Here is a 25983-nt window from a genome sequence, read left to right on the forward strand (position 1 = left end):
TTGGAGAATTCCACGGACAGAGGAGCCTGGCGAGCTACAGTCCATGGGGTGGATAAGAGTGGGACACAACTGAGCAACTAACACTTTCACTTTCACACTTTTTTTTTTCACCTTCATGGCAGTGGGCTTGGTGAAGACAACAGCATCCTTAGCGGCCTTTTCACTTAACAGCTTTCAAGATGGCCTCAGGGCAGCTGTCTACAGAGGGATTCTCCCACCTTGGCAATTGGCTTAAAGTCAGGGGCTGAACCCCTTCAGCAAAATGTGAGCCAGACAAATGGTCACATCACTCCTCTACTTGGCCTATTAGTGCCCCTGAAACAACTAGGAAAGGACAGATAATAAAGCCTTTTTGTTTTGCTTACCTTTCTCAGTGCAGATACTGCGAACAACTTCATTCTTGATGCTTTTTAAAGCATCAAAGTTCTGCCCAAAGTTAACCCTTTCCTCTTCCCTCGCAATCTGTTGCAGTTGTGTTCTGTTAGCCTTCCCAATACCAATCGCGTGGATGGTGATATTTTCAGCCCTTAGTCTCTCAGCAGGTTCCAGGACAGCATCTCCAGATATCCCATCGGTCAGCACAATGAGGTGACAGGGTACCTCATTCATCCTCTGCTTCCTTCCCTCCCTCATCAGTGGCAGCATGAAATCCAGGGCTGCCCCAGTACGAGTTCCGCCCCCAAGTTGCTTGATGTTAAAAACAGCCTTTCTTAATTTCACATCATCAAGGTAGTCACTGATATCAAATTCCACTTTTTTCTCATGGGAATACTGCACAGCTCCAACTCGAACTTTGTCTGGACCAATGCTAAACATCCTTATCACCGCCAACATGAATTCCCTGATTTGCTCAAAGTGTTTTTTCTGAATGCTGCTTGAGCCATCGATGAGGAAATAGAGATCAGCCTCTTTTGTGTCCACACAGCCTGCAGAAAAATTGAAAACAGAAAGTACATTCTTTGTTAATTGTAGAGAACCTGGAGAGAACTTTGCAGAAGGATTTGGAAAGGAGCCTGAGGCTGTGAAGCTGTTACAGGGAAAAACAAAATCTGACTACATGTTGGATCTGTTTCTTTTACTTTAGTTGCTTTTGTTCACTAAAAGGATACCGTCTATACATAACGGCCTGCCTAGGGAACTCTGCCACCCTGCCTGAATGGTAAGCTAAAGTGACTTTGTCCAGGGAAACATTCTGACTCTGTCCACCCGTGAATGGCTGCAAAAAAGAAGAAAGTAACAGCCCCCCTCCCTGAGGCTGGCCTTTCCAGGAGATGCTTGCAAAACTTAGGACCTTCTTACTTTACTTCCTCACCTCCTCCCCTTTTGTGCTCTATAAAAGAACATGGCATCCAGGCCCCATAAGATGATTATTTTGAGACATTAGTCTGCCATCTTCTCAGTCAGCTGGCTTTCCAAATAAAGTTGTTATTCCTTACCGTAACACCTCATATCTCAGATTTACCGGCCTATTGTGGATCAAAAGCAGAGTGAGTTTGGATTCGGTAACAGCTTCTAAAGAATGAGGACACTTCAGCTGAGGCCTGGACGTTTCACTGACCATATTCAGACCCATTTTCTCCTGTGAAACTTACTGCAACCGTGTGAGGCAGTTGAAACTGAGTGAGGCCCAGTCACTGAGGTCATGCAGTCAGTGACTTAAAGACTAAAGACCAGATTCCCCAACCTCCAGGCTTTTAGTTAAGATTGATTTTCTGGTATTGACACCTGCCTGCATTTGTAGTTTATGCCTTATCATTCCTTTGAGAAATAGGTTCAGATGACCTTCTGTTCTTACTGCCCCAATAACCTCTTCTACCTGGAGCAACTAGAATAATATATTTAAAACTAGAACCAGACCATATTACTGTTCTACTTAAATGATTTATCACTGTAGTTAGAATTTTAAAATGAAAAATAACACTACTCTTTCCTCCTTTTCTTTGTCATCCTATTTCTGAGTGAGTGAGTGAAAGTCGCTCAGTTGTACCTGACTCTTTGCGACCCCGTGGACTATACAGTCCTTGGAATTCTCTAGGTTAGAATATTGGAGTGGGTAGCCTTTCCCTTCTCCAGGGGAATCTTCCCAACCCAGGGATCGAACCCTGGTTTCCTGCATCGCAGGCGGATTCTTTACCAGCCGAGCCACGAGGAAACTGGCAATTCTTTGCCTTCCTTGCTGTGTTTCAGCAACACCGGGCTGCCTCCTGTACTTTTGTGCCTGTCCTCTTTCCTGAAATATTCTTCCCCCCCGAACCTTCACAGGCTGGTCGCTTCTCATCTCATGGACGTGTCAACTCAAAGGTATGTCTTTAGAAGTCCTTCTCTTCCCTTCCAGCTAAAACACATCAATCATTATCTACCCCACTACCCTGTCTGCTTTCTTTATGATGCCCGTTACTTTCTGAAATTACTTGATTATTCATTTGAGCACAGCCTGTTTGCTGACACAGAATGTCAGCTCCATGAGGGCAGAGACTTTGCCTCGTTTTCTGCTTCTGCCCAGTTCAGGCCTGGTACATCACAAGATTTCAACAGGAAATTATAAATCAAAGAGCTCTCAATATTTTTCCTTTGTTGAGCAGAAGCTCTGTCAAAAAGTGCTTTAAGTTTCCTAATAGTCTCTTCACTACTCTACTTAGCCATTTTTTAAATTGGGTGGAAGAAAAAAATATATACCTTTAAATTTTAGGTTATGTGTACGATTACCTGGTTGAGTATGTGAAAAGGTCTCTAAAATACAAGACAATTTAGTCTTTTCAGAAATATTTTCTTTCTTGATAGCTTGTTGGTAACTTATAGCTGTTGACACTACTTCAGGCTATGGGGAGTTGGCTCTTAAGAAATCAGAAATACTGAAAATAAGTTTGACTCTGAGAATTAAACTATGAAATCAACGTATAAAGTATTAGGGCAAAGGTAAGCAGTTATCTGCAAAAGACAAGTGTGATCCCCAGACAGAAACACTTGATAGAGACCAGAATGAATTGATATATATATACCTAATAAAGAAAAATGGTGATCAGTAATGAAGGAGAGAAAAATTCAAGTCCCAGGGGGTAACCATGGCAATGCCCATCCAACCATGGCTAGACTAGTGACTAGCCACTAGTCACATGTTTCTATTAAAATGTGAACACAAACGGCTGAAAATTAAATAAAATTTAAAATTCAACTCTTCAGTTGCAAAAGCCACATTTCAGGTGCTTAACAGTTCCATGTGGTTAGTGGCTATTACATGGGACAGTGTAATTACAGAATATATCCATCTAAAAAGTTCAGTTGGACAGGGTTGAAGAAAAATGTGTGCCCTGGGACAAGGTCTCACCTGCACAGTTATCTAGAGATATAGATCTATATATTGGACTTTAAAATAGAATCATCCCCCTGACTAAATACCACAAGACATTTAAGTCATAAAACTAACTCCTTTGCTCTGGTTCCACATCCTCCAGCAATCTTCTGCTTATAGACTAGCTTCCCGCTTGTATAAATGTCTATACGGAGAGACTGTATCTCTCAGAGGAATATGGTCTCCAGTGTCCAGGTCTCCGGCACTATAGCTCCACTACAAAGATAATCATCAATCTTTTCTTATCCATCAGTCTCCTGGTTTGGTTCATGTGAGATTTTCCTTGCTTTAATGAAATTCTGCTACATAAATTAGAGACAGTAGTGTCGGAGGTGGTGGACACAGCAGTGACTAAGTCAGTAGAGATTGGTTGTCTGTGTTTGACCATTTTGAAACTGTAAAGCTGGCTGTCTCACTGCAGACCGTGGCAAATTCACTGAGGCAGTGGTTCTCAGATACTGCTAGTGTGAGTTCATTGGAGAGCTTTCTAAAATGCCTGCCCTACCTGCAGACACTGAGTCATTGGATTGGGCCACCGAATTATTGACAATCTCCTCAGGGAGCCCTAATAAAATTATAGTAGACACTGTGGGTGCTCCACCTATATCCCCTCAAATCCTTTATCAGGAATTTTGTGTAACCAGTTCCCAGCACTTTCATTTAAACAGCCAGCAGCAGTATCTAGGGGTGGTTGGCTACTCAGGTTGTAGAAATCCTTTTTGCTTTTTACTTGAGCCAGAAGTGTCTGGAAATGAACATTTCCTCCTGTGTGCTGGAATATAAATTCTTTGGTTACATTGCCCCTGACTAGGACAACTCTAAGGTTTAACCCACACTGTCTCTAGAATGGTTCAGCGGAATTGGCCCTCCATGGGACTTTGCTTATCATCCTGCCCTTCCTGGTCCCGTATCCTCACTTCCCTACCAATCTCCAGTTTTCCTGGGTATATTTTTGATACATCAATTTTACCTGAATCCTTACCTGACAGGTACCAATATTTGAGAGCCACTGAATGAACACAAAGCCACTTACTGAGGCTTTATGGAAGATAAGGGTAGCCCTTGTCCTAGCCTTGGCCCCATTTCTTCCCATGTAGACATTCTATAATGGCAACAGTGGTTTTTGTCACATCCCCCTATGCCTTAAACTTTATACTACAGCAAAGCAGCTGCCACTCTGAAGGACTCCTCTCTGTATCACACAGGAGGGAATGGGACACTGGTTCTTTGCTGCTGCCGTGTAATGTATACATGCAAGAGGAAAGTCAGGGCTGGCCCAGGATCGCATCCTTTTACTTTCAGTTGACTAATGTGAGTTTAAAATTAACCTTTAATGTGATTGGAGGATTCTTTTCCAGGTGGGTGCTGCCAAATTTGAGTCCAATTGTTGGAAAGCGTCTTATTGCAGGGAAATGTGTGAAGACGGCAGAGAGCTCAGGAGTAGAGAAACTCGAAGCCACATCAAGTGTGTTTTGTCTGTATGTCCTGGCACCTTTGAAAAGAACTTGGTAAGGCTATAGCAGATTCAGTTGTGGACAAAGATATAAGTATAATGATGATCCCTGCTAAGATTTTCATAAAAGCAGAATACTGGCAACAACCTCTATATCCAACAATTTAGGATATATCAAACAAATTCTGTTATACCCAGAGGATGAAATATTATTACTCCCAACCTAAAAGGAATATTGGCAATGAACATTTAAAGAGGTGGACCAAAGTTCATGGTATAAGGTTGATAGAAAAGGGAGTAAGGCATATCATCCTGGTTATCCCTAACATCCGTTCTCTCTTCTAAGCTAATTTAGACCCCCGTAATTTGCCGAGGTACTTGGCTGCCCCAAATAAAGATTACATTAATGAAGAGTGACATGTGACTAAGTTCTGGCCAATGGGATGTAAGCAAAGATGGTATGTGTAATTCCCAGGAATACCATTGAAGAAAAGGCGGGGGAACCCTGCCTTTTCCTTCTCTTTCGTCATTCTAGTTGCTGGATGTGAATGTAATGCCAGGAGCAGTTATCTTGGATTATGATCCTGGGAATAGAGACCACAAACAAGAAAATAACTTAGACACGGACACTGGTATATCATCCAGCTCTTTAAACCTACCTTAGGACTTATTTGTGAAACAGAAAATCATTTTATCGTATCTAAATCACTGCTATATTTTTTCCTTTTGTTAGTCACACTCAGAAGTAATTGTAAATGATACAACAAGTACCCAACTGTGTGTTCCTGCATTCTCCAACATGCCAGCCACCAGCCTGTGGCTGCTAAAATAAAAATAAAAAGTTCTAAGTTAACCTTAAAACTCAGTTCCACTAGCCACATTCCAAGTGCTCAATAGCCAAAGTTGGCTAGTGGCTGCCTTACTGAACAGTGAAGACAAAGAACATTGTCATCATTACATAAAGTTCTTCTCAACAGCACCAATACCCACGTTACACCAATACCCACGTTACACCAATACCCACGTTACACCAATACCCACGTTACACCAATACCCACGTTACACCATTTTTAAAAAATGTATATACATGTGTTTGTGTCCATGAGTGGAGAGAGAGAGAGAAGAGACTAAAAGATAAGAGAAATGTTAAGAATGGCTTTATCTGAAAGATAAAGATATTTTTTTCCTTTATGTTCATCAACACTATTCAACTATTTTAAAATTACGGTTTTTATATTTTATCCCAGTATGACTTATATGCTTAAAACATCCATTGCAATCATTTAATAACGTTTAGGAAAGTCATAAGGTTTGAAAATGTATAAAGTGAAACCATCACCAAAATCTAGCTTTAGAATATTTTCATAACCCCTAAAATCCCTTTACCCAATTGCAGTAAGTCCTTGAGCCTGCCCCTGCTCCCACCCTTGACAACTGCTCCTATTACTTTTATAATAGGAAAAGTATTTTTTAAAACATACCAGTTTTATCAAGTTCCATTTGTTCAGCACGAGCCGAGACTTGGGACCATATTTCATTCTGGAGCTTTTTTAAGAACTTCTTACTGTAATTATCCAAGTCTGCATAGGACTGCAGCATGGAGATGGTCTGCTCCGGAGGGTAAGACACTATCTCTTCTAACTGGGTCTTGTTGGCCCCTTCAATGCCCAAGGCAAGCACGGTTACGTCCTGCAGCCGGAGGTCGAGGGCCACCTCACGCACGCTGTCGTCCGACGGCCTGTCCGTAACCAGGACTGCTATCTGGGGCACTCCTTGTGCCCGTCTGCTGCCATGTGCTGCTGAGAAGCCTTTCCTCCTCAGCTGATCAATGGCAGCTCCAGCACTGGATTTCCCAGCCCGCAGAGAAAGCTTCTGGATTTGCTCCTGAAATTCAGACTGGGTTGTGCTCGAGCTCAGAGGAGAAACCGTCTCGACTCTGTCACTGTAACTCATAAGTCCAATCCGCAGGCAGTTGTCTTGCACATCCATGGAGGAGGTGATGTTCTTCAGGAAGTTCTGCAGGAGCCTTAGATTCTCTGTGGTCCCAACGGCCTCATCCACCAGAAACATGAGGTCGGCAATTGAATCTTTCTTACAGGCCCTGGGAAAGGGGACTACGGAGAGAGAAAAAGCAAGTAGGTTAGTACAGACCCCGGCTCAGAGTGAGAAAGCCACTGTATAGCTTGTCAGACATCATTAGGGAAAATGGAGGGAGTCATGACAGATAGAATTAGCGATTTTTTGCTGAAAAAAAATATAAAAATTCTGAGCAAAATTTACACTGGCCATTGATTTCAGAGACCTTGAAATGCTCTTCCCCTATCTGCAGAACTCGTCTTACCAGTTTTCCTATCACATCCCATCACCATGACCTTCACGACCAACATCACCACCAGTATGACTACCACCACCTCTACCAACCACCACCTCCAAATCCACGATCACCAGGATGAACCTCCACCACAACCACCAAGACCACTTTCAAATGCTGAGATATAGGTATGAGTTCATGGAAATATCTCTGATCTCAAGGAGTTCTTACTTTATGGGGAAGACAGAAAAATAGATTATATTAGTCCTGCTGCTGCTGCTGCTGAGTCGCTTCAGTCGTGTCTGACTCTGTGCGACCCCATGGACGGCAGCCCACCAGGCTCCCCATCCCTGGGATTCTCCAGGCAAGAACACTGGAGTGGGTTGCCATTTCCTTCTCCAATGCATGAAAGTGAAAAGTGAGAGTGAAGTCGCTCAGTCGTGTCTGACTCTTAGCGACCCCATGGACTGCAGCCCACCAGGCTCCTCCATCCATGGAATTTTCCAGGCAAGAGTACTGGAGTGGGGTGCCATTGCCTTCTCCTTATATTAGTTCAGACCATAATGAATGCTAACAAGGAAAATAAAACAGGTGTCTCAAATGAGCTGCCCTATGTTGGTGATGTGGGGTAAGAACTAAATTATCTGAGACATAAATAAGTTAGGGAAGGCCTCTCTGAAAGGATCACATTTAGGTTGAGAAAGGCGAAGAGAAAGATTCAGCTACACATTGTTTGAAAAATAAAAGAATAATTCTGGCAGAAAGAAAAGCAAGAAGTAGAAACAAGCAAGACACTCAGAGTAGCCAGAGCCAGTGAGTGAGGGGAACAATGACTGATGAGGTCAGAGGGAACCAGGTCCAACCATGTGGGACTCACATGATCTTATTTACATCTTTTAAATATCACCCTAGTTCCTGAAGGGAGACAATGAACTCATTAAAGTTTACTTAAAAGTAATTGCCCTAATACAGGAAATAGATAATGGTTCTTGGGCAAAGATAACAAGAGTACTTTTGATACATGAATTAGACGTAGAGTGGACTTGATGATAAATTAGATATGTGTTGGGAAACAAAAAGGAAGTGTTGAAAACGCCTAGGTTTTTGACATGAACAACTGAGAGGATGTTGGTTCTGTCTTTTTCCAAGGTAGGGGAGATAGGGGGAAGAACAGGTTGGAGGGAGGAGTCAAGAGCTCTGTTTCAGACATGCTGAGTTTGAGATCTATTGAAGATGCCAGGTAAGCAGTTGGCTCTATAAATCTGGAATGCAGGGGAAAGTATATCACATGCACAGAAAATACCCACTCCAGACACAGATGGGGGAACCACAGCTGTGATAAGTGCAGCTGAGAGATAAGCTCAAATCTTGCCAAAAACTACCCATAAAATAGTGAGCTCTAGAAGCCAAAAGACATATCTTACTTATCTCTATCTCTCCAGTACCTGGTACCCGGTACAAGCTCAGAAGTATTTGTGGAATTGTAATTCTCATAAACCTACTACTGTGCTCTGAACCCCACCCCACCCCCATAGTTTGCTAAAACAAACTTTCAACATGGCCTGCTCAGCTCAGCATTTATTTGCAAATAGCTATTACAAACTGTTTGCCAAACTCCATACAAGTCATATCACTCATCATAAGGCCAACACTATTATCCTCACTTTATAGGTAAGGAAACTGGAGCTCAGAAGCTAAGCAGCTTACTCAAGGCCCTTAGCAGCCAAGCCAGGCTTTGAACTCAGACTCCCAAACCCTTATTCTTAACCTCTAGGCTTCCCTGGTGGCTCAGATGGTAAAGAATCTGCCTGCAATGCGGAAGACCTGGGTTCAATCCCTGGATCAGGAAAGGAATGGCAATCCACTCCAAAAGTCTTGCCTGGAGAACTCCATGAACAGAGGAGCCTTGTGGACTATAGTCCATGGGGTTGCAAAGAGTCAGACATCACTGAGTGACTAACACTTTCACTTTCAAAGGGAAGGATAGGGTCCTGACAAGCAACCCTTGTTGAACTATATACCACTGTAAAATAAATCAGGAGGAGTGAGAGAAACACAGTCAGTACCCAGAGACTTCTAAGAAGGTGGTAAAGCCCTACTGTCATGGAGATCTCAGGCTATCGACAGGGTTGTAAGGTCTCCAAGGTTCCCAAGGGGAAGGGTCACATTTCATTCACGTGCTTAGTCGCTCAGTCGTGTCCGATTCTTTGTGACCCCATGGATGGTAGCCCGCCAGGCTCCTCTGTCCATGGGGCTTCTCCAACCAAGGATACTGGAATGGGTTGCCACACCCTCCTGCAGGGGATCTTCCCAACCCAGGGGTTGAACCCAGGTCTCCCGCATTGCAGGGGATCTTTACTGTCTGAGCCACCAGGGAAGGGTCACAGGAGGGTTTTCTCTCGAGGAGGAGAAGTACATGTACTGTGGGAACTTGCTATTTCCCCCCAGGCAGGAGGAATGAAGGATGAGAAAAGTGAAGGTAAAAGTACTTCCTGGTGCTTCAGAGGCAGCACTAACTGTGACAGAGCCTGCCCAATACTTACCCAAACCCATTTCCTCTTCTTGCTCACAGGACTAGACATAGTTCCCAGCCTTACCTGCAATTAGGTGTGGCAATGGGACTAAGATCTTACTAAAGAAATGTGAGCAGAATGTGTGCCTCTTCCAAGCTTAGCCCATAAACTCATCCCACGAGTGACCTTCCCTCTTTTTCCCCTTCACCAGCTGCATACCAATTCCCAGGGCACCTTGAAAGTGATATTTGAAGATGGAAGAGCCACCACCAACCTAAGTATTTGAATAGAAGCAAAACAACTGGTCAACCTGAGCACTGTTAGAAGGGAAATCAATAAACTTCTTATTCGGGAAGTCTACTTTTTATTAAGGCATGCTGCTGCTGCCGCTAAATCACTTCGGTTGTGTTCGACTCTCTGCGACCCCATAGACGGCAGCCCACCAGGCTCCCCCTTCCCTGGGATTCTCCAGGCAAGAATACTGGAGTGGGTTGTTATTAAGGCATAACCTGGTCTGATTACAAAATCAACCCATTGGTGAATGAGAGCAGGAAAAAAGTTTCAAGATCATTTCAGCTTTTATAGCTTACAAATGAAGGTGCTGATGCAAGGCTCACAGAGACGACATCACTTCCTCAAGTTCACAGCCAGCTATTGGCATTGTCTGGATCTTTTTGACCTGTGGTAAGGGCACTTTTTACCACACCAAGTGGCTTCCTTGAGTCTTAGAACTAGATAGCACCTACTCAGAATAGCCTCTCATTATCAACTGAGCACAGAGGCAGCCAGGAAAATTCATTTGCTAGAAACTCTTTCTACCTCACTCTGGATAGAATGACTGGATCCCCTCAGCAGGGCAGTATACTTACTGGGTGCCTTCCATGAGTGTACTGACCTGTTCCACCTGCTCATCAACACTGCATATGTGGCTTCCTGTCTCACATCACCCTCTCTTTGCTAAGGCTTTCTAGGATAACTCCCTAAGTAAACTGTTTGTACTCAAAGGTCTTCTGTTGGGGGTCTTATGTAGAACTTTCCTAAGACATAAATAAAGCATTTTTCAAATGATAAGCTATGGTAGTCTCCTTTTAGCTTTAGGAGATCAGGAATGAAAGTTCATGAGAAGGAGGTCTTCTACATTTCTGCATGAAATAGAGATTTCTGGTGGGTGGCAACTTAGAGATAATAGGAGATGGCTTTCTGGGTCAGAATGCATGGGGGTGGGACACCTCTTCAACAAAGAGCCTCCTTACCTTCTATATCAGAGTAGGCTGTTCCATCTTTGTACTGAGCTGCATCCTTGAGAATCTGCGTCATGTTTTGGGAGAATGTGCTGAGGTCCCTGACCGTCCGGAGGCGGTAGTGGAACTGGCCCGTGGCCATGGCCTTCAGGGTCTTCTCAGATGCCCCCTGTATCCCCACAGAGACGATCCTCACCCCATCTTTGCGCAGCGCTTCGGCGGCCTCTTCCACAGCATCTTCAGACTCTCCGGAAGCCAGGACCACCAGGATCGGGGGAAACTGTTTCCTGTCCCTCCCGCTTGAGAAGTAGGCCCTGTGAACCTCCTGGAGAGCCTTCCCAATCCGCAGGGAGCCCCCCAGGAACCCGAAGTTCTTCTTGACGTGGTTCAGCATGGGGCCCCTGCTCTTGAAGGCGCTGAGCAGGAACTCTCTGTGGAGCCCATCGCTGTACTGGGCCAGGCCCACGTGGTACTTGTCAGCCTCTATGGGGAGGCTGCTGATCATCTTGTTGATGAAGGTCTTCACAAACGGGAAGGACTTAATTCCCAGGTGGTCGGAGCTGTCCACCAGAAACACCACATCAGCATACTCAGGGCCTGGCCCTATCAAAATAAGATGACAACAAACCCAAGTAAGGAGATGGTTTAGCCTTGATATTTTAACCACATCTCCTTTGAGATTATGTCCTATTGTTAAGGGTGACTCAGAATCCCAAGGAAAGTATCTTCTGGAGGTCAAACAGAGGAAACTGTACTTGTTTATGCTAAAATGTCAAACAAGAGGACTTCTGTAATGTTAACAACAGATTTTTCTTTTACAACTCTGTGCCAAAGGCAACCAACTGACATTTTTTTCGTTTTTTGGTTGTGGAACCCCAAACAACTTGATATTGTACTAAAAGAATAAACAATGTGATGCCATAAAGTTGCCAAGTGGCCTGTGGATTAAAAGCAACTTTTATAACAGTATCAAGCAAAGAAGCAGCTATCTTGGGCTGGAGATCATAGAGGCAGATCTGAAACAGGAGCTTGATTGAGGGGAGGCAGAGGAAGAGAAGCAGGGTGTGGCTTGATTGGAGGAGATTCTGGTGCATTCCTTACACCAGAGCATCCCTCTTTGGCTCGAGAGGGATGGCTTAGTGGTAAAGAATCCACCTGCCAATGTAGGAAACAGTTTCATCCCCTGCTTAGTGGTAAAGAATTCACCTGTCAATCCAGGAAACAGGTTCTTTTCCTGGGTTGGGAAGATCCCTTGGAGAAGGAAATGGCAGCTAACTCCAGTATTTTCGCCTGGGAAAATACTGAATGAACAGAGGAACCTTGCTGGCTGTGGTCCATGGGGTCACAAAAAAGTCGGACACGATTTAGCTACTGACAGGAGTCAGTTATCAGCTACAGACCTTCCCCAAGAATTGGAGAGAAGGATTGGAGGCTTATAGGCATAACCTGGGTAAGGTGGCTCTGGGAAAGCCAAGGGCAGTTCTCCTGAGAAAGCGAGGTACTGCTGTGAGACATTGTAGGCAATATTCACAGCAACTAGGGGAGGGGGAGTGTATTCATACCTCATAAAGAGAGTCTGGACAATGGAAAAAACCACCAGTGTTGACTCTAGCAGAAATGGTCAGCTACCTCCACCCTCCCAATTAGTGATCTGCTCATAAATGTTTAACTAAGCAAGATATTTCTTTAAAAGTGACCCTGATATCAGGAAATCTGAGGGTAGCACAGTGCAGAGTTAAAAATATTTCTTTGAATGATGTTTTTATAAATACAAAAAAATCTAGCTTTCATATTCTACATATATATGGAATATTAAAGCTTTTATATTATTATTATATACATATAATTTCCTCTGTGGGGTTCCTTTTTTTCCTTTTCTTTCCTTTATTAAGGCCAAGTTGCAAACGGGCCTACAAAACAAATGGGCTGACTCTATTCATAGAGACATGGAACATCAGGACTTCAGAAAATCAGTGAATAATTGAAGTTTTTCTGGCCAAGTGTAGCATAATTCATGACTTTTGCACCTAGCTTTCTGTCATCTTTGAAAGCTTAAGTACGCTTGACATTGCATATCACCAACTACAAATAAATTCCGTCTACCTTGATTTTTCAGTAAAGAAACACATCCCTTGTTTCTATTAATTAAAATAAAGATTTGCTGAGACACAAAAATATTTATTTTCCTAATAACAATAAATATAAAATATACTGGTACCTGGGCTCTGATATGACAGCGTTTTAGTCCAGAAGAGAGGAACAAATATAATTAGCAGGATCTTCATTTTGTTAGTGAAGGTTTCTTGCTTTTATTCTGTAAAAAAAAAAAAATGTTATTTACAAAATGAAAAATATTGTTTTCATATTGTAAAAGCAAAACATAGATTTTTAAGCTATATTTCTTGTATATTTCAAGAAACTATATTTCTTGTAAAAGCAAAAAATATAGTTTGCTTGCTTTTATTCTGTAAAAAAATGTTATTTATAATATGAAAAATATCATTGTGTAACAAGAAATAATGATAAATAACTGAGAAAATTGAGTTAGAACAAAATACACTGTAAACACTCTATTTGTCAAAGCAGGGTCAGGGGTGCTTAAAACACTCATCCAGTGAAAAGTGTTAGCTGCTCGCTCGTATCTGACTCTGCAGCCCCATGAACTGTAGCCTGCCACACTCCTCTGTCCGTGGAATTTCCCAAGCAAGAATACTGGAGTGGGTTGCCATTTCCTCCTCCAAGGGATCTTCCTGACCCAGGGATCGAACCCGAGTCTCTTGTCTTCTGCATTGGCAGGCAGATTCCAAGTCTCCATTGCAGGCAGATTCTTTACCATCTAAAGTATTCATCAAGTGTTTGAGCACTTTTTGAAAATGTCTCTGTGTGTGTGCATTTGCTCAATCCGGTCCAGCTCTTTGCGACCCCATGGACTGTAGCCCACAGGGCTCCTCTGTCCATGGAATTCTCCAGGCAGGAATACTGGAGTGAGTAGCCATTAACTTCTCCAGGGGATCTTCCCAACCCATGGATCGAACCTGGGTCTCCTGCATTGCAGGAAGAGTCTTTACCATCTGGGCCACCAGAGGAGCCCATTTGTTGAAAATTATTCTAATGCTAATGTTTGCTGTGTCCTTACCATGGCTCAGATATTTTTCTTAGTGCTCTTTATGCATCATATTATTTAATCCTCAAAACCATCTTACTGAGGTACAACTAATATATCCACATGACAGATAAGGAAACAGGCATAAGTGGCTTGGTATTGATAAGTGGTGAATCCAGCATCCTAACCCAGACAGGTGATCATGGAGCCCAAACTTTAACCACTGTTCTATAAGCTTTATACAAAATCTATGAACTCACAGAATTTATGAAGTCACTATTCTTGATTATCTATTTTCATGTCAACAATAACTATTGTATATGTTCACAACTTGGCTCAAAAATCCAACAGCTACCCACATTTCTTTCTTCATTAATCCCTTGTGAAAATTGTTCTGTCATTTCTGGTTATACCCAATTTTGTAAATTACTTTAACTTCAGGATTTCTCTTCATGAGCTCACAATCAATTAGAAATATTCTTTGTGGGAAATTACAATCTTACAGAAACTCCACCAAGCCAAAGTTGTTTTGATTAATAGGGAAATACATAAAATAACCAATACTCAAGAATAGAGATGCCTCTAACGAAATACCTAAAGTATAAGGGCTGTATTTTATTCTAGAGTTGACCTTTCAGGGTTATTTTGAAATTGCTAATCATGCAGGAAGATTGAGGGAATCACTGAAAACTAGATTTGGAAGTCACCCTATAGATCATTTAGACTAAACCCTTATTTTGCCAAAGAGGAAATCGAGGCTCCCTGGTAGTTAGTAGCTGATCATGTCATCAATGACTTTCAAATCTATAGTCATCATATTCTAACATATCATATATTTTACTTATTAATTTTATTTTTAAGATATAATTCACATTATACACAATTACCCCTTTAAAGTGGACAATTCAATGTGTTTCAGTTTATTAGCAGTATTTGCATCAATTACCACTAATTCCAGAACATTTTAATGACACAAATATGACACCCCATACCCATCCTCAGTTACTAATTCTCCCCTCCCCAAAGTTCCTGGTAACCACTAATCTGCTTTCTTCTCTATGGATTTACCCATCTAGACATTAATATAAATGGAACCAGATAACATGTGGCCTTTTGTGTTTGGATTCTGTAACATAACGCTTTCAAGATTTATCCATGTTGTGACATTCCTTTTATGTTTGAGTAGTAGGAGATGGTTGAAAGGCATCACCAAACTCAATGGACTTGAGTTTGAGCAAACTCCAGGAGATAGTGAAGGATAGGGAAGCCTGGAGTGCTGCAATTCATGGGGTTGCAAAGAATTAGACGTGACTTAGCAACTGAAGAACAACAATACTGTGTGGATATACAACATATAAACTATCTATTCACCAGTTGTTGGAAATTTGGATTGCCCTACTTCTGGCTATTATGAATAATGCTGCTATGAATATTCATGTACAAATTTTTATGTGGATATGTGTTTTCATTTCTTTTGGTAGACACCTAGAAGAATTTTTTATCTTATGCCAGCTTTATGTTTAACATTTTTCAGTTCAGTTCAGTTCAGTCGCTCAGTCGTGTCCGACTCTTTGTGACCCCATGAATCGCAGCACGCCAGGCCTCCCTGTCCATCACCAACTCCCAGAGTTCACTCAGACTCATGTCCATCAAGTCAGTGATGCCATCCAGCCATCTCATCCTCTGTTGTCCCCTTCTCCTCCTGCCCCCAATCCCTCCCAGCATCAGAGCCTTTTCCAATGAGTCAACTCTTCACATGAGGTGGCCAAAGTACTGGAGTTTCAACTTTAGCATCATTCCTTCCAAAGAAATCCCAGGGCCGATCTCCTTCAGAATGGACTGGAAACTGCCAAATTGCTATCCAAAGTGGTTGCCTCATTTTACACTCCTACCAGCAGATATAAAGGTTCCAATTTCTCCACATTCTCACCAACACTTGTTATTGTATATCTTTTTTTAAAAATTACACTCAAAGGAGAACTCTGTGAAAATAAAAATTATTAATATGCTAATGGCTCTAACAAAAAAAGTAGGCAGCATGCAAGAACAGATGCGTGATGTAAGCAACAAATTCAAGAGATTAGAAACTCTGTAACAGAAGTGAAGAATGTCTTTGATGGAGTCGTTAGTAAACTGGACTTAAGCTAAGGAAAGAATCTCTGAGTTTGAGGATTTATCAATAGAAACTTCCAAAATTGAAAAGCAAAGAAAAAAAATGGAACATTACATGTAAGAACTAGGGGACAACTATTAAAAGTATAATATATGTGTAGTGGAAATACCAACAGAAGAGAGGAGAAGAAGTATTTGAAACAGTAATGATTGAGAATTTCACACAAGTTAATGTCAGACACCAAACTACAGATCCAGGAAGCTCAAACAACATAAAAAAGATAACTGCCAAAACCAAACAAACAAAAAACAAACGCATTATCTATAGAGGAGCAAAAATTACATCTGACTTCTCAGCAATCACACAAACAAGAGGAGGTTGGCACAGACTGTTTTATTTATTTTACAATTTATTTTTTTCTGTGCTGGATTTTCATTGCATTGTACAGGCTCTTTGTTGAGGCACACAGGCTTCTCTTGTTTTGGAACATGGGCTCTAGAGGGCACAGGCTCAGTAACTGGGGTGCACAGACTTCGTCTCCCCACAGCATGTGGGATCTTATTTCCCCAACCAGGGATTCAACCTGTGTCCCCTGCATTCGAAGGCAAATTTTTAAGCACTGGACCACCAGGCAAGTCCCAGGAGTGGACTGTCTTAAATGTTGAGAGAAAAAGACCCAAAAACCTGGAATTTTGCAACCTGTGAAACTATCTTCAAGAGTGAGGGAGAAATAAAGACTTACTCAAACAAACGAAGAAATGCGAGAACTTGTCACTAGCTGACCTGATTTGCAAGAAATGTTCAAAGACGCTCTCAGAGAGAGAGAAGGAAAGAGAGAGAGAGAAGGAAAATAATATAGGTCAGCAACTTGGATCTCCATAAAGACACAAATTATGTTTTAATCAGACACAGAAAGATGCAAGACACAAGATGACTGTTAAAAAGGAAGACTTTTTATTGTACTCACAGCCCCTTAGAAACAAGAGGCATGACACACCATGCTGGGTCACACAGGGAAGCACTGGGGGAACAGGAGCTGGCAGAGAGAGGTGGGTAGGAGCCTCATCCTGGTTTTCCTGGGAGGCTACACAGACTTAGAAGTGAATAGTCTGAGGAAGCTCAGTGGGGTCTAGATTGTAGGGGTGATCCTTAGTTGCCAAGTACATGTTACTGGAGTGACAACGAAAGATGACTAGTGTCCCAGAGTTCAAGAGCCCAATAAGAGGGGGCAAGAAAGGGTGTGGGCTCAGGATTCATTGGTTTGTACATCTAAGGAGTGTTAGCAGGCAAGTCCTACTATTTCCAGGAATTAGTTAATCCTGGGGAAGGGCAGTCCCTCCTTGGGTCAGCAAGGTCTCAGAAGCCAGAGCATCAAGAATACAGTACACACTACTGTATTTTATAATCAAACTTAAATGTATAAATAATTTCTTTATAAATAATGGCTATAAAATATAATTTAATTTATATAAAATATTTAAAAATTATAAATAAAATAACAAGGACCTACTGTGTGGCACAGTAAAATATACTCAATATTTTTTATAACCTATAAGAGAAGAGAATCTGAAAAAAAGTATATATATACACATGCACATATATCTCAATCACTTTGATATACACTTGAAATTAACAAAACATTGTAAATCAACTATATTTCAATTTAACAAAAAGGAATATAGAACATAAGAAAATACTGTTAATACAAGAACAATAAAGAAGGAATAAGTGAAGTTATACTTTTATTTTCTTATTCTTTAATTGATCTAACAGATAAGAGCTTCTTCAAAATAGTAGCAACAACAATGTATCTGATGATTATACCTTTTATATATTTGAAGTGAATGACACAATAATGCACTGATTATTGACAGGAGGGAGCAGTTAGGGATGCTTGCTTATTAAAACATACTTGCAATTCCCATGAAGTAATATAGTGTTATTTGAACTAGCTGTAAATACCCAGGGCAAATTTTAGGGCAACCACTAAAAAGGTTTTTTTTAAAGATAATTGATACACTAAGAAAGAAAAAAATGGAATCATATAAAATTCTCAATTAATTAAAAAATCAAAAGACATAAAAAGAGTAGAAGACACAAATATAAAGAACAAGGGCAACGGGTAGAAAATTAACAAACTATATATGTTTGTTATATATATATGGGAAACCAACTACATCAATAATCACTATAAATGTCATTGGTCTAATGACTTCCATTAAAAGACAGCAATTATTAGAATGTATCCAAAAAAGACCCTATTATATGTAGTCGAAGCCCACTTTAAGTATGAAGACACAAATAGAGTAAAGAAAGTGGATGGAAAAAATATGCTAAAAGATAGAACAATGCTATGAATTTCAGAAAAACAAACTTTCAAGTAAGGAAAATTATCAGTGATAAAGACAGACATTACAAAATGATAAGGGATCAATACTCCAAGAAGACACAGTAATCCGTAACGTATATGCATCTAAAAACAGGGCATCAAAATCAGTGAGACAAAAACCAGTAGAATTGTAAGGAGAAGTAGATCAATCCATTATTATAGTAGAAAACTTCAACATCCCTCTCTCAGAATTGGGCAGATCCAGCAGAGAGAAAATCAGTAAGGAAACTGTTGCGCATTTTTTAAGAGAATTGACAACTATAAAATATGTTATTCAACAATTGAAAATATGTATTCTTTTCAATCTCACATAGAGCATTCACTGAGATAGGCCACATTCTAGGCCATGAAACACACTTTAACAAATGTAAAGAAATACAGATCATACAATGTCTGCTCTTAGACCACAGTGGAATTAAACTAGAAATCAATAATGATAATTAAAAAGTACCAAAGATCTTATACTCTCCACTAAAATTAAGTCAGTGTGGACCATAAACCTCAAAGTAAAATGTAAAACTATCAAACTCCTAGAAGGTAGCACAGGAGAAAATCTGTTTGATCTCAGTTTGATAATGACATTTTAGATACCATATCAAAGGCAAGATCCATGAAAGATATAATGCATAAGCTGGACTTAATTACAAAACTCTTGCTCTGCACAAGACATTGTCAAGAGAATGGGAAGACAAGTCACAGACTGAGAAAAAAAATATTTGCAAAACATGTATCTGACACAGGACTTCTATCCAGACTATACAAAGAACTCTTAGAATTCAACAATAAGTAAGAGAACAACACAATTAAAATGTGGGCAAAGATCTGAACAGACACCTCACCAAAGAAGATACACTAGATGGCAAATAAGCATATGAAAAGATAGTCCACACTGTATATTATTAAGAATTGCAAATTAAGACAATCAGGTAACATCACACATCTATTAGAATGGCAAGAATCCAAATTATTGACAACCAAAATGCTGGCATGGATATGAAGCAAAACAAACTTTCATTTATTGCTGATGGGAATGCAAAATAGTATAGCCCTTATGGAAGACACTTTGTTAGTTTCTTACAAAACTAAACATTTTCTTACCATATGATCCAACAATCACACTCCTTAGTATTTAACCAAATGAGTTGAAAACTTATACTCACACAAAAATCTACACATGGATAAATTTATGGTAGTTATATTCATAATTTCCAAAGTTTGGAAGCAAACAAGATATCTTTTAATAGGTGAATGGATAAATACATTTTGGTGCAATGGATAAATATATTTTGATACAACAGACCATGGAATATTAGTGGTAAAAAGAAATGAGCTAACAAGCTATGAAAAGATTTAGAGGGATCTAAAATGAATATGAATAAGTGAAAGAGCCAATTTGAAAACGCTACATTCTATATGACTCCAATTCTATAATATTATGGCAAAGGAAACTATGGAAATAGTGACAAGATGAGAGGTTGCCAGCATTTGTGGAGAGAGGGGAATGAAGCTATTCTCTATGATACTATAATGGTGGATACGTGACATTATACACATCCCCAAACCCATAGAATATGAAACACCAAGAGTAAACCCTAATGTAAATTATGGGCTTTGGTGATTGTGATGTGTTAATACAATTAATTAATATGTTCATCAATTATAACCAATGAATCAGTTTGATCGGGGCATGGGGGGGCGGCCATGTGTGTTCATGTGTTGGGGCAGGGAGCATATGGGAACTCCCTGTACCTCCTGCTCAGTTTCGCTGTGAGCCTCATTTGGGCATTAGGAATCTACCAAGGATAATAAAAATGATCTCTGTATTGATTGTGGTTAGATGGAAGTATGCATTTGTCAAAACAATTTTAAAAATACACTTAAAATGGATGCATTATACTGTATATGAATTATACCTCAATACAGTTCATGTTTGAGCACTCTTTGGCATTGCCTTTCTTTGGGATTGGAATGAAAACTGACTTTTTCCAGTCCTGTGGCCACTGCTGAGTTTTCCAAATTCACTGGCATATTGAGTGCAGCACTTTCACAGCATCATCTTTCAGGGTTTGAAATAGCTCAACTGGAATTCCATCACCTCCACTAGCTTTGTTCGTAGTGATGCTTTCTAAGGCCCACTTGACTTCACATTCCAGGATGTCTGGCTCTAGGTGAGTGATCACACCATCGTGATTATCTTGGTCGTGAAGATATTTTTTGTACAGTTCTTCTGTGTATTCCTGCCACCTCTTCTTAATATCTTCTGCTTCTGTTAGGTCCATACCATTTTTGTCCTTTATCGAGCCTATCTTTGCATGAAATGCTCCCTTGGTATCTCTAATTTTCTTAAAGAGATCTCTAGTCTTTCCCATTCTGTTGTTTTCCTCTATTTCTTTGTATTGATCCCTGCGGAAGTCTTTCTTATCTCTTCTTGCTATTCTTTGGAACTCTGCATTCAGATGCTTATATCTTTCCTTTTCTCCTTTGCTTTTCGCTTCTCTTCTTTTCACAGCTATTTGTAAGGCCTCGTCAGACAGCCATTTTGCTTTTTTGCATTTCTTTTCCATGGGGATGGTCTTGATCCCTGTCTCCTGTACAATGTCACGAACCTCAGTCCATAGTTCCTCAGGCACTCTATCTATCAGATCTAGGCCCTTAAATCTACTTCTCACTTCCACTGTATAATCATAAGGGATTTGATTTAGGTCATACTGAATGGTCTAGTGCTTTTCCCTACTTTCTTCAATTTAAGTTTGAATTTGGTAATAAGGAGTTCGTGTTCTGAGCCACAGTCAGCTCCTGGTCTTGTTTCTGTTGACTGTATAGAGCTTCTCCATCTTTTGCTGCAAAGAATATAATCAATCTGATTTCGGTGTTGACCATCTGGTGATGTCCATGTGTAGAGTCTTCTCTTGTGTTGTTGGAAGAGGGTGTTTGCTATGACCAGTGCATTTTCTTGGCAAAACTCTATTAGTCTTTGCCCTGCTTCATTCCGTATTCCAAGGCCAAATTTGCCTGTTCCTCCAGGTGTTTCTTGACTTCCTACTTTTGCATTCCAGTCCCCTATAATGAAAAGGACATCTGTTTTGGGTGTTAGCTCTAAAAGGCCTTGTAGGTCTTCATAGAACCATTCAACTTCAGCTTCTTCAGTGTTACTGGTTGGGGCATAGACTGTGATATTGAATGGTTTGCCTTGGAAACGCACAGAGATCATTCTGTTGTTTTTGAGATTGCATCCAAGTACTGCATTCGGAGTCTTTTGTTGACCATGATGGCTACTCCATTTCTTCTAAGGGATTCCTGCCCACAGTAGTAGATATAATGGTCATCTGAGTTAAATTCACCCATTCCAGTCCATTTTAGTTTGCTGATTCCTAGAATGTCGACATTCACTCTTGCCATCTCTTGTTTGACCACTTCCAATTTGCCTTGACTCATGGACCTGACATTCCAGGTTCCTATGCAAATTGTGCTTTACAGCATCAGACCTTGCTTCTATCACCAGTCACATCCACAGCTGGGTATTGTTTTTGCTTTGGCTCCATCCCTTCATTCTTTCTGGAGTTATTTCTCCACTGATCTCCAGTAGCATATTGGGCACCTACTGACCTGGGAAGTTCCTCTTTCAGTATCCTATCATTTTGCCTTTTCATACTGTTCATGGGGATCTCAAGGCAAGAATACTGAAGTGGTTTGCCATTCCCTTCTCCAGTGGACCACATTCTGTCAGACCTCTCCACCATGACCCGCCCATCTTGGGTGGCCCCATGGGCATGGCTTAGTTTCATTGCATTAGACAAGGCTGTGGTCCTAGTGTGATTAGATTGACTAGCTTTCTGTGATTATGGTTTCAGTGTGTCTGCCCTCTGATGCCCTCTTGCAGGACCTACTGTCTTACTTGGGTTTCTCTTACCTTGGTTGTGGGGTATCTCTTCACGGCTGCTCCAGCAATTCCAATCCCAAAGAAAAACAATGCCAAAGAATGCTCAAACTACCACACAATTGCACTCATCTCACACACTAGTAAAGTAATGCCCAAAATTCTCCAAGCCAGGCTTCAGCAATATGTGAACCATGAACTTCCAGATGTTCAAGCTGGTTTTAGAAAAGGCATAGGAACCCGAGATCAAATTGCCAACATCCACTGGATCATGGAAAAAGCAAGTGAGTTCCAGAAAAACATCTATTTCTGCTTTATTGACTATGCCAAAGCCTTTGACTGTGTGGATCACAATAAACTGTGGAAAATTCTGAAGGAGATGGGAATACAAGACCACCTGACCTGCCTCTTGAGAAACCTATATGCAGGTCAGGAAGCAACAGTTAGAACTGGACATGGAACAACAGACTGGTTCCAAATAGGAAAAGGAGTACATCAAGGCTGTATATTGTCACGCTGCTTATTTAACTTCTATGCAGAGTACATCATGAGAAACACTGGACTGGAAGAAGCACAAGCTGGAATCAAGATTGCTGGGAGAAATATCAATAACCTCAGATATGCAGATGACATCACCCTTATGGCAGAAAGTGAAGAGGAACTAAAAAAGCCTCTTGATGAAGGTGAAAGAGGAGAGTGAAAAAGTTGGCTTAAAGCTCAACATTCAGAAAACAAAGACCATGGCATCTGGTCCCATCACTTCATGGGAAATAGATGGGGAAACAGTGGAAACAGTGTCAGACTTTATTTTGGGGGGCTCCAAAATCACTGAAGATGGTGACTACAGCCATGAAATTAAGAGACACTTACTCCTTGGAAGAAAAGTTATGACCAACCTAGATAGCATATTGAGAAGCAGAGACATTACTTTGCCAACAAAGGTTCGTCTAGTCAAGGCTATGGTTTTTCCAGTGGTCATGTATGGATGTGAGAGTTGGACTGTGAAGAAAGCTGAGCACCGAAGAATTGATGCTTTTGAACTGTGGTGTTGGAGAAGACACTTGAGAGTCCCTTGGACTGCAAGGAGATCCAACCTGTCCATTCTGAAGGAGATCAGCCCTGGGATTTCTTTGGAAGGACTGATGCTAAAGCTGAAACTCCAGGGCTTTGGCCACCTCATGCGAAGAGTTGACTCATTGGAAAAGACTCTGGTGCTGGGAGGGATTGGGGGCAAGAGGAGAAGGGGACAACAGAGGATGAGATGGCTGGATGGCATCACTGACTCGATGGACATGAGTCTGAGTGACCTCCGGGAGTTGGTGATGGACAGGGAGGCCTGGCGTGCTGCGATTCATGGGGTCGCAAAGAGTCGGACACGACTGAGTGACTGAACTGAACTGAACTGAACAGTTGATGTGCCCAGTTTGGATGATAGATTATGTGACCTTGAGCATGGCGTACCAAGGGCAGGGAGGTAGGAGTGGTCTGATCTGGAATAGGCATAAAGGGGTGCACAGAGACTTTAAAAACATTACTAATCCCAGGTTGACCTGCTTCCTAGTATCCCAATGAGCTGGCCAGTCTAATTAGTGTTGGTAACAATCTGATCCTTCTTAGCCACATGGACCATTTCCACTGCCCTTCTATGTTGGTAAACCACAGGATACATATTCCCATCCCTAGAGACAAAACTCATACCAGTTTGGAAATAATCTTCCAGAAATCTTATGAATAAATGAATCATGACCTGTGACACCTGAATGCCAAGAGTCTGAATCTTAAAATTAAGATTTTTTAGTCTAAGCTAAAATAGACCTATCATAATACAAATTTGAGGAATCCAAAAATAAATCTAAAATTGTATGCCAATGCCTTGTGAGCTATTATTGTTTTCTTTAAACTCTAGTAGCAGAATTATAAACAATTGGCATTAGATCTCAGGAACAATACTCTTAATACTGTCAGCTGCTGAATTATTCATGAGGTCACTGTGCTACATCCATGCCACAGAAGGCAGATGTTTTTTGCCACTTATGTCTATTTGGAACAGCATACTATTTGGAGTTTTTTTTTTTTCCCTTAAAATTTCCTTTTTGTCTTCATTCTCTTTATATTTTTTGTGAAGTCTGGCATGAAGATAATTTAATCTAAATATAGGTTATTTGGTGATTTTCCTTCTATTAAAATTTTTAACTGCCATAGTTGACATTCCTTCTTTAATACAAAGACTTTAAAAGATACAACTTTTTTCTTAAAAGTTCATGGTCAGGATAGTATTAAAAGTAAAATTCAGTTTATAAAGATGATTTTGTTTAACAACATGAGGTCAGTTCATTTCAGTTCAGTCGCTCAGTCGTGTCTGACGCTTTGCAACCCCATGAATCGCAGCACGCCAGGCCTCCCTGTCCATCACCAACTCCCGGAGTTCACTCAGACTCACGTCCATCGAGTCAGTGATGCCATCCAGCCATCTCATCCTCTGTCGTCCCCTTCTCCTCCTGCCCCCAATCCCTCCCAGCACCAGAGTCTTTTCCAATGAGTCAACTCTTCGCATGAGGTGGCCAAAGTACTGGAGTTTCAGCTTTAGCATCATTCCTTCCAAACAACACCCAGGACTGATCTCCTTTAGAATGGACTGGTTGGATCTCCTTGCCATCCAAGGGACTCTCAAGAGTGTTCTCCAACACCACACTTCAAAAGCATCAATTCTTCGGTGCTCAGCCTTCTTCATAGTCCAACTCTCACATCCATACATGACCACTGGAAAAACCATAGCCTTGACTAGACGGACCTTTGTTGGCAAAGAAATGTCTCTGCTTTCCAATATGCTGTCTAGGTTGGTCATAACTTTCCTTCCAAGGAGTAAGCATCTTTTAATTTCATGGCTGCAATCACCATCTGTAGTGATTTTGGAGCCCAGAAAAATAAAGTCTGACACTGTTTCCACTGTTTCCCCATCTATTTCCCATGAAGTGATGGGACCAGACGCCATGGTCTTCGTTTTCTGAATGTTGAGCTTTAAGCCAACTTTTTCACTCTCCACTTTCACTGTCATCAAGAGGCTTTTGAGTACATCATGAGTACTAATACACTAAGCCAAGGATCAGGAAATTTTTCCTGGAATTTGTATACAAATAACTACTCAATTCTGCACTTGCGAAATCAGCTGCAGACAATATGCAAACACACCAGCATGGTTGCAGAACTGCTTTAGGCTTTCTGTGGGGCCTAACAACTTCTCGTTTATGGGCTCCCTCCCAATACAGAAGTAAATTAAAAATTATATTTAAATAACTTTAGATACATGAATTATTTTTTTGTTTGTTTTGGAAAAAATTAATAGACTCTTGTGGGCTCTAACATTGCATTGTTTTCCTGATGTGAGAAAAAAAATTAAATATTTTGACCCTAAAAATTTGATTTTTTTTCTATCTTTTAAAGAAATTAAGGCATTTCATTGACTTCTGTGGGCCCTGTTCTCTATGCCTTCTGTACTGAATGGATAAATTGGCCCTATAAAGCTGTGTTTCAAAAAAATTTTGTTTGGCAGCAGGCTGCCAGCTTTGCACTGAATAATTAGACAAGTTTAATATTATGTTTTAATCTCTATTATCCTGCTTGATATGAGTTTTTA

At 40.9% G+C, this 25983-nt stretch overlaps 1 protein-coding gene across 2 annotated transcripts in view; it reads right to left on the reverse strand.

Moving 5' to 3' along the window:
• Nucleotides 1–25983, reverse strand: part of COL6A5 (collagen type VI alpha 5 chain) — a 155850-nt gene that overhangs the window by 112464 nt on the left and 17403 nt on the right. For both annotated transcript variants that reach the window (XM_027549097.1, XM_027549107.1), the window contains exons 2-5: nt 13086–13181; nt 10880–11470; nt 6284–6916; nt 366–926 (exon numbers count right to left, since the gene is read on the reverse strand). In XM_027549097.1, coding sequence (XP_027404898.1) covers nt 366–926; nt 6284–6916; nt 10880–11470; nt 13086–13152 — 1852 coding nt within the window. In that variant the 5' untranslated portion in view covers nt 13153–13181. The remainder of the gene's footprint in view (nt 1–365; nt 927–6283; nt 6917–10879; nt 11471–13085; nt 13182–25983) is intronic.

The sequence above is a fragment of the Bos indicus x Bos taurus genome, chromosome 1 (assembly GCF_003369695.1).
Source record: "Bos indicus x Bos taurus breed Angus x Brahman F1 hybrid chromosome 1, Bos_hybrid_MaternalHap_v2.0, whole genome shotgun sequence".
NCBI lineage: Eukaryota > Metazoa > Chordata > Mammalia > Artiodactyla > Bovidae > Bos > Bos indicus x Bos taurus.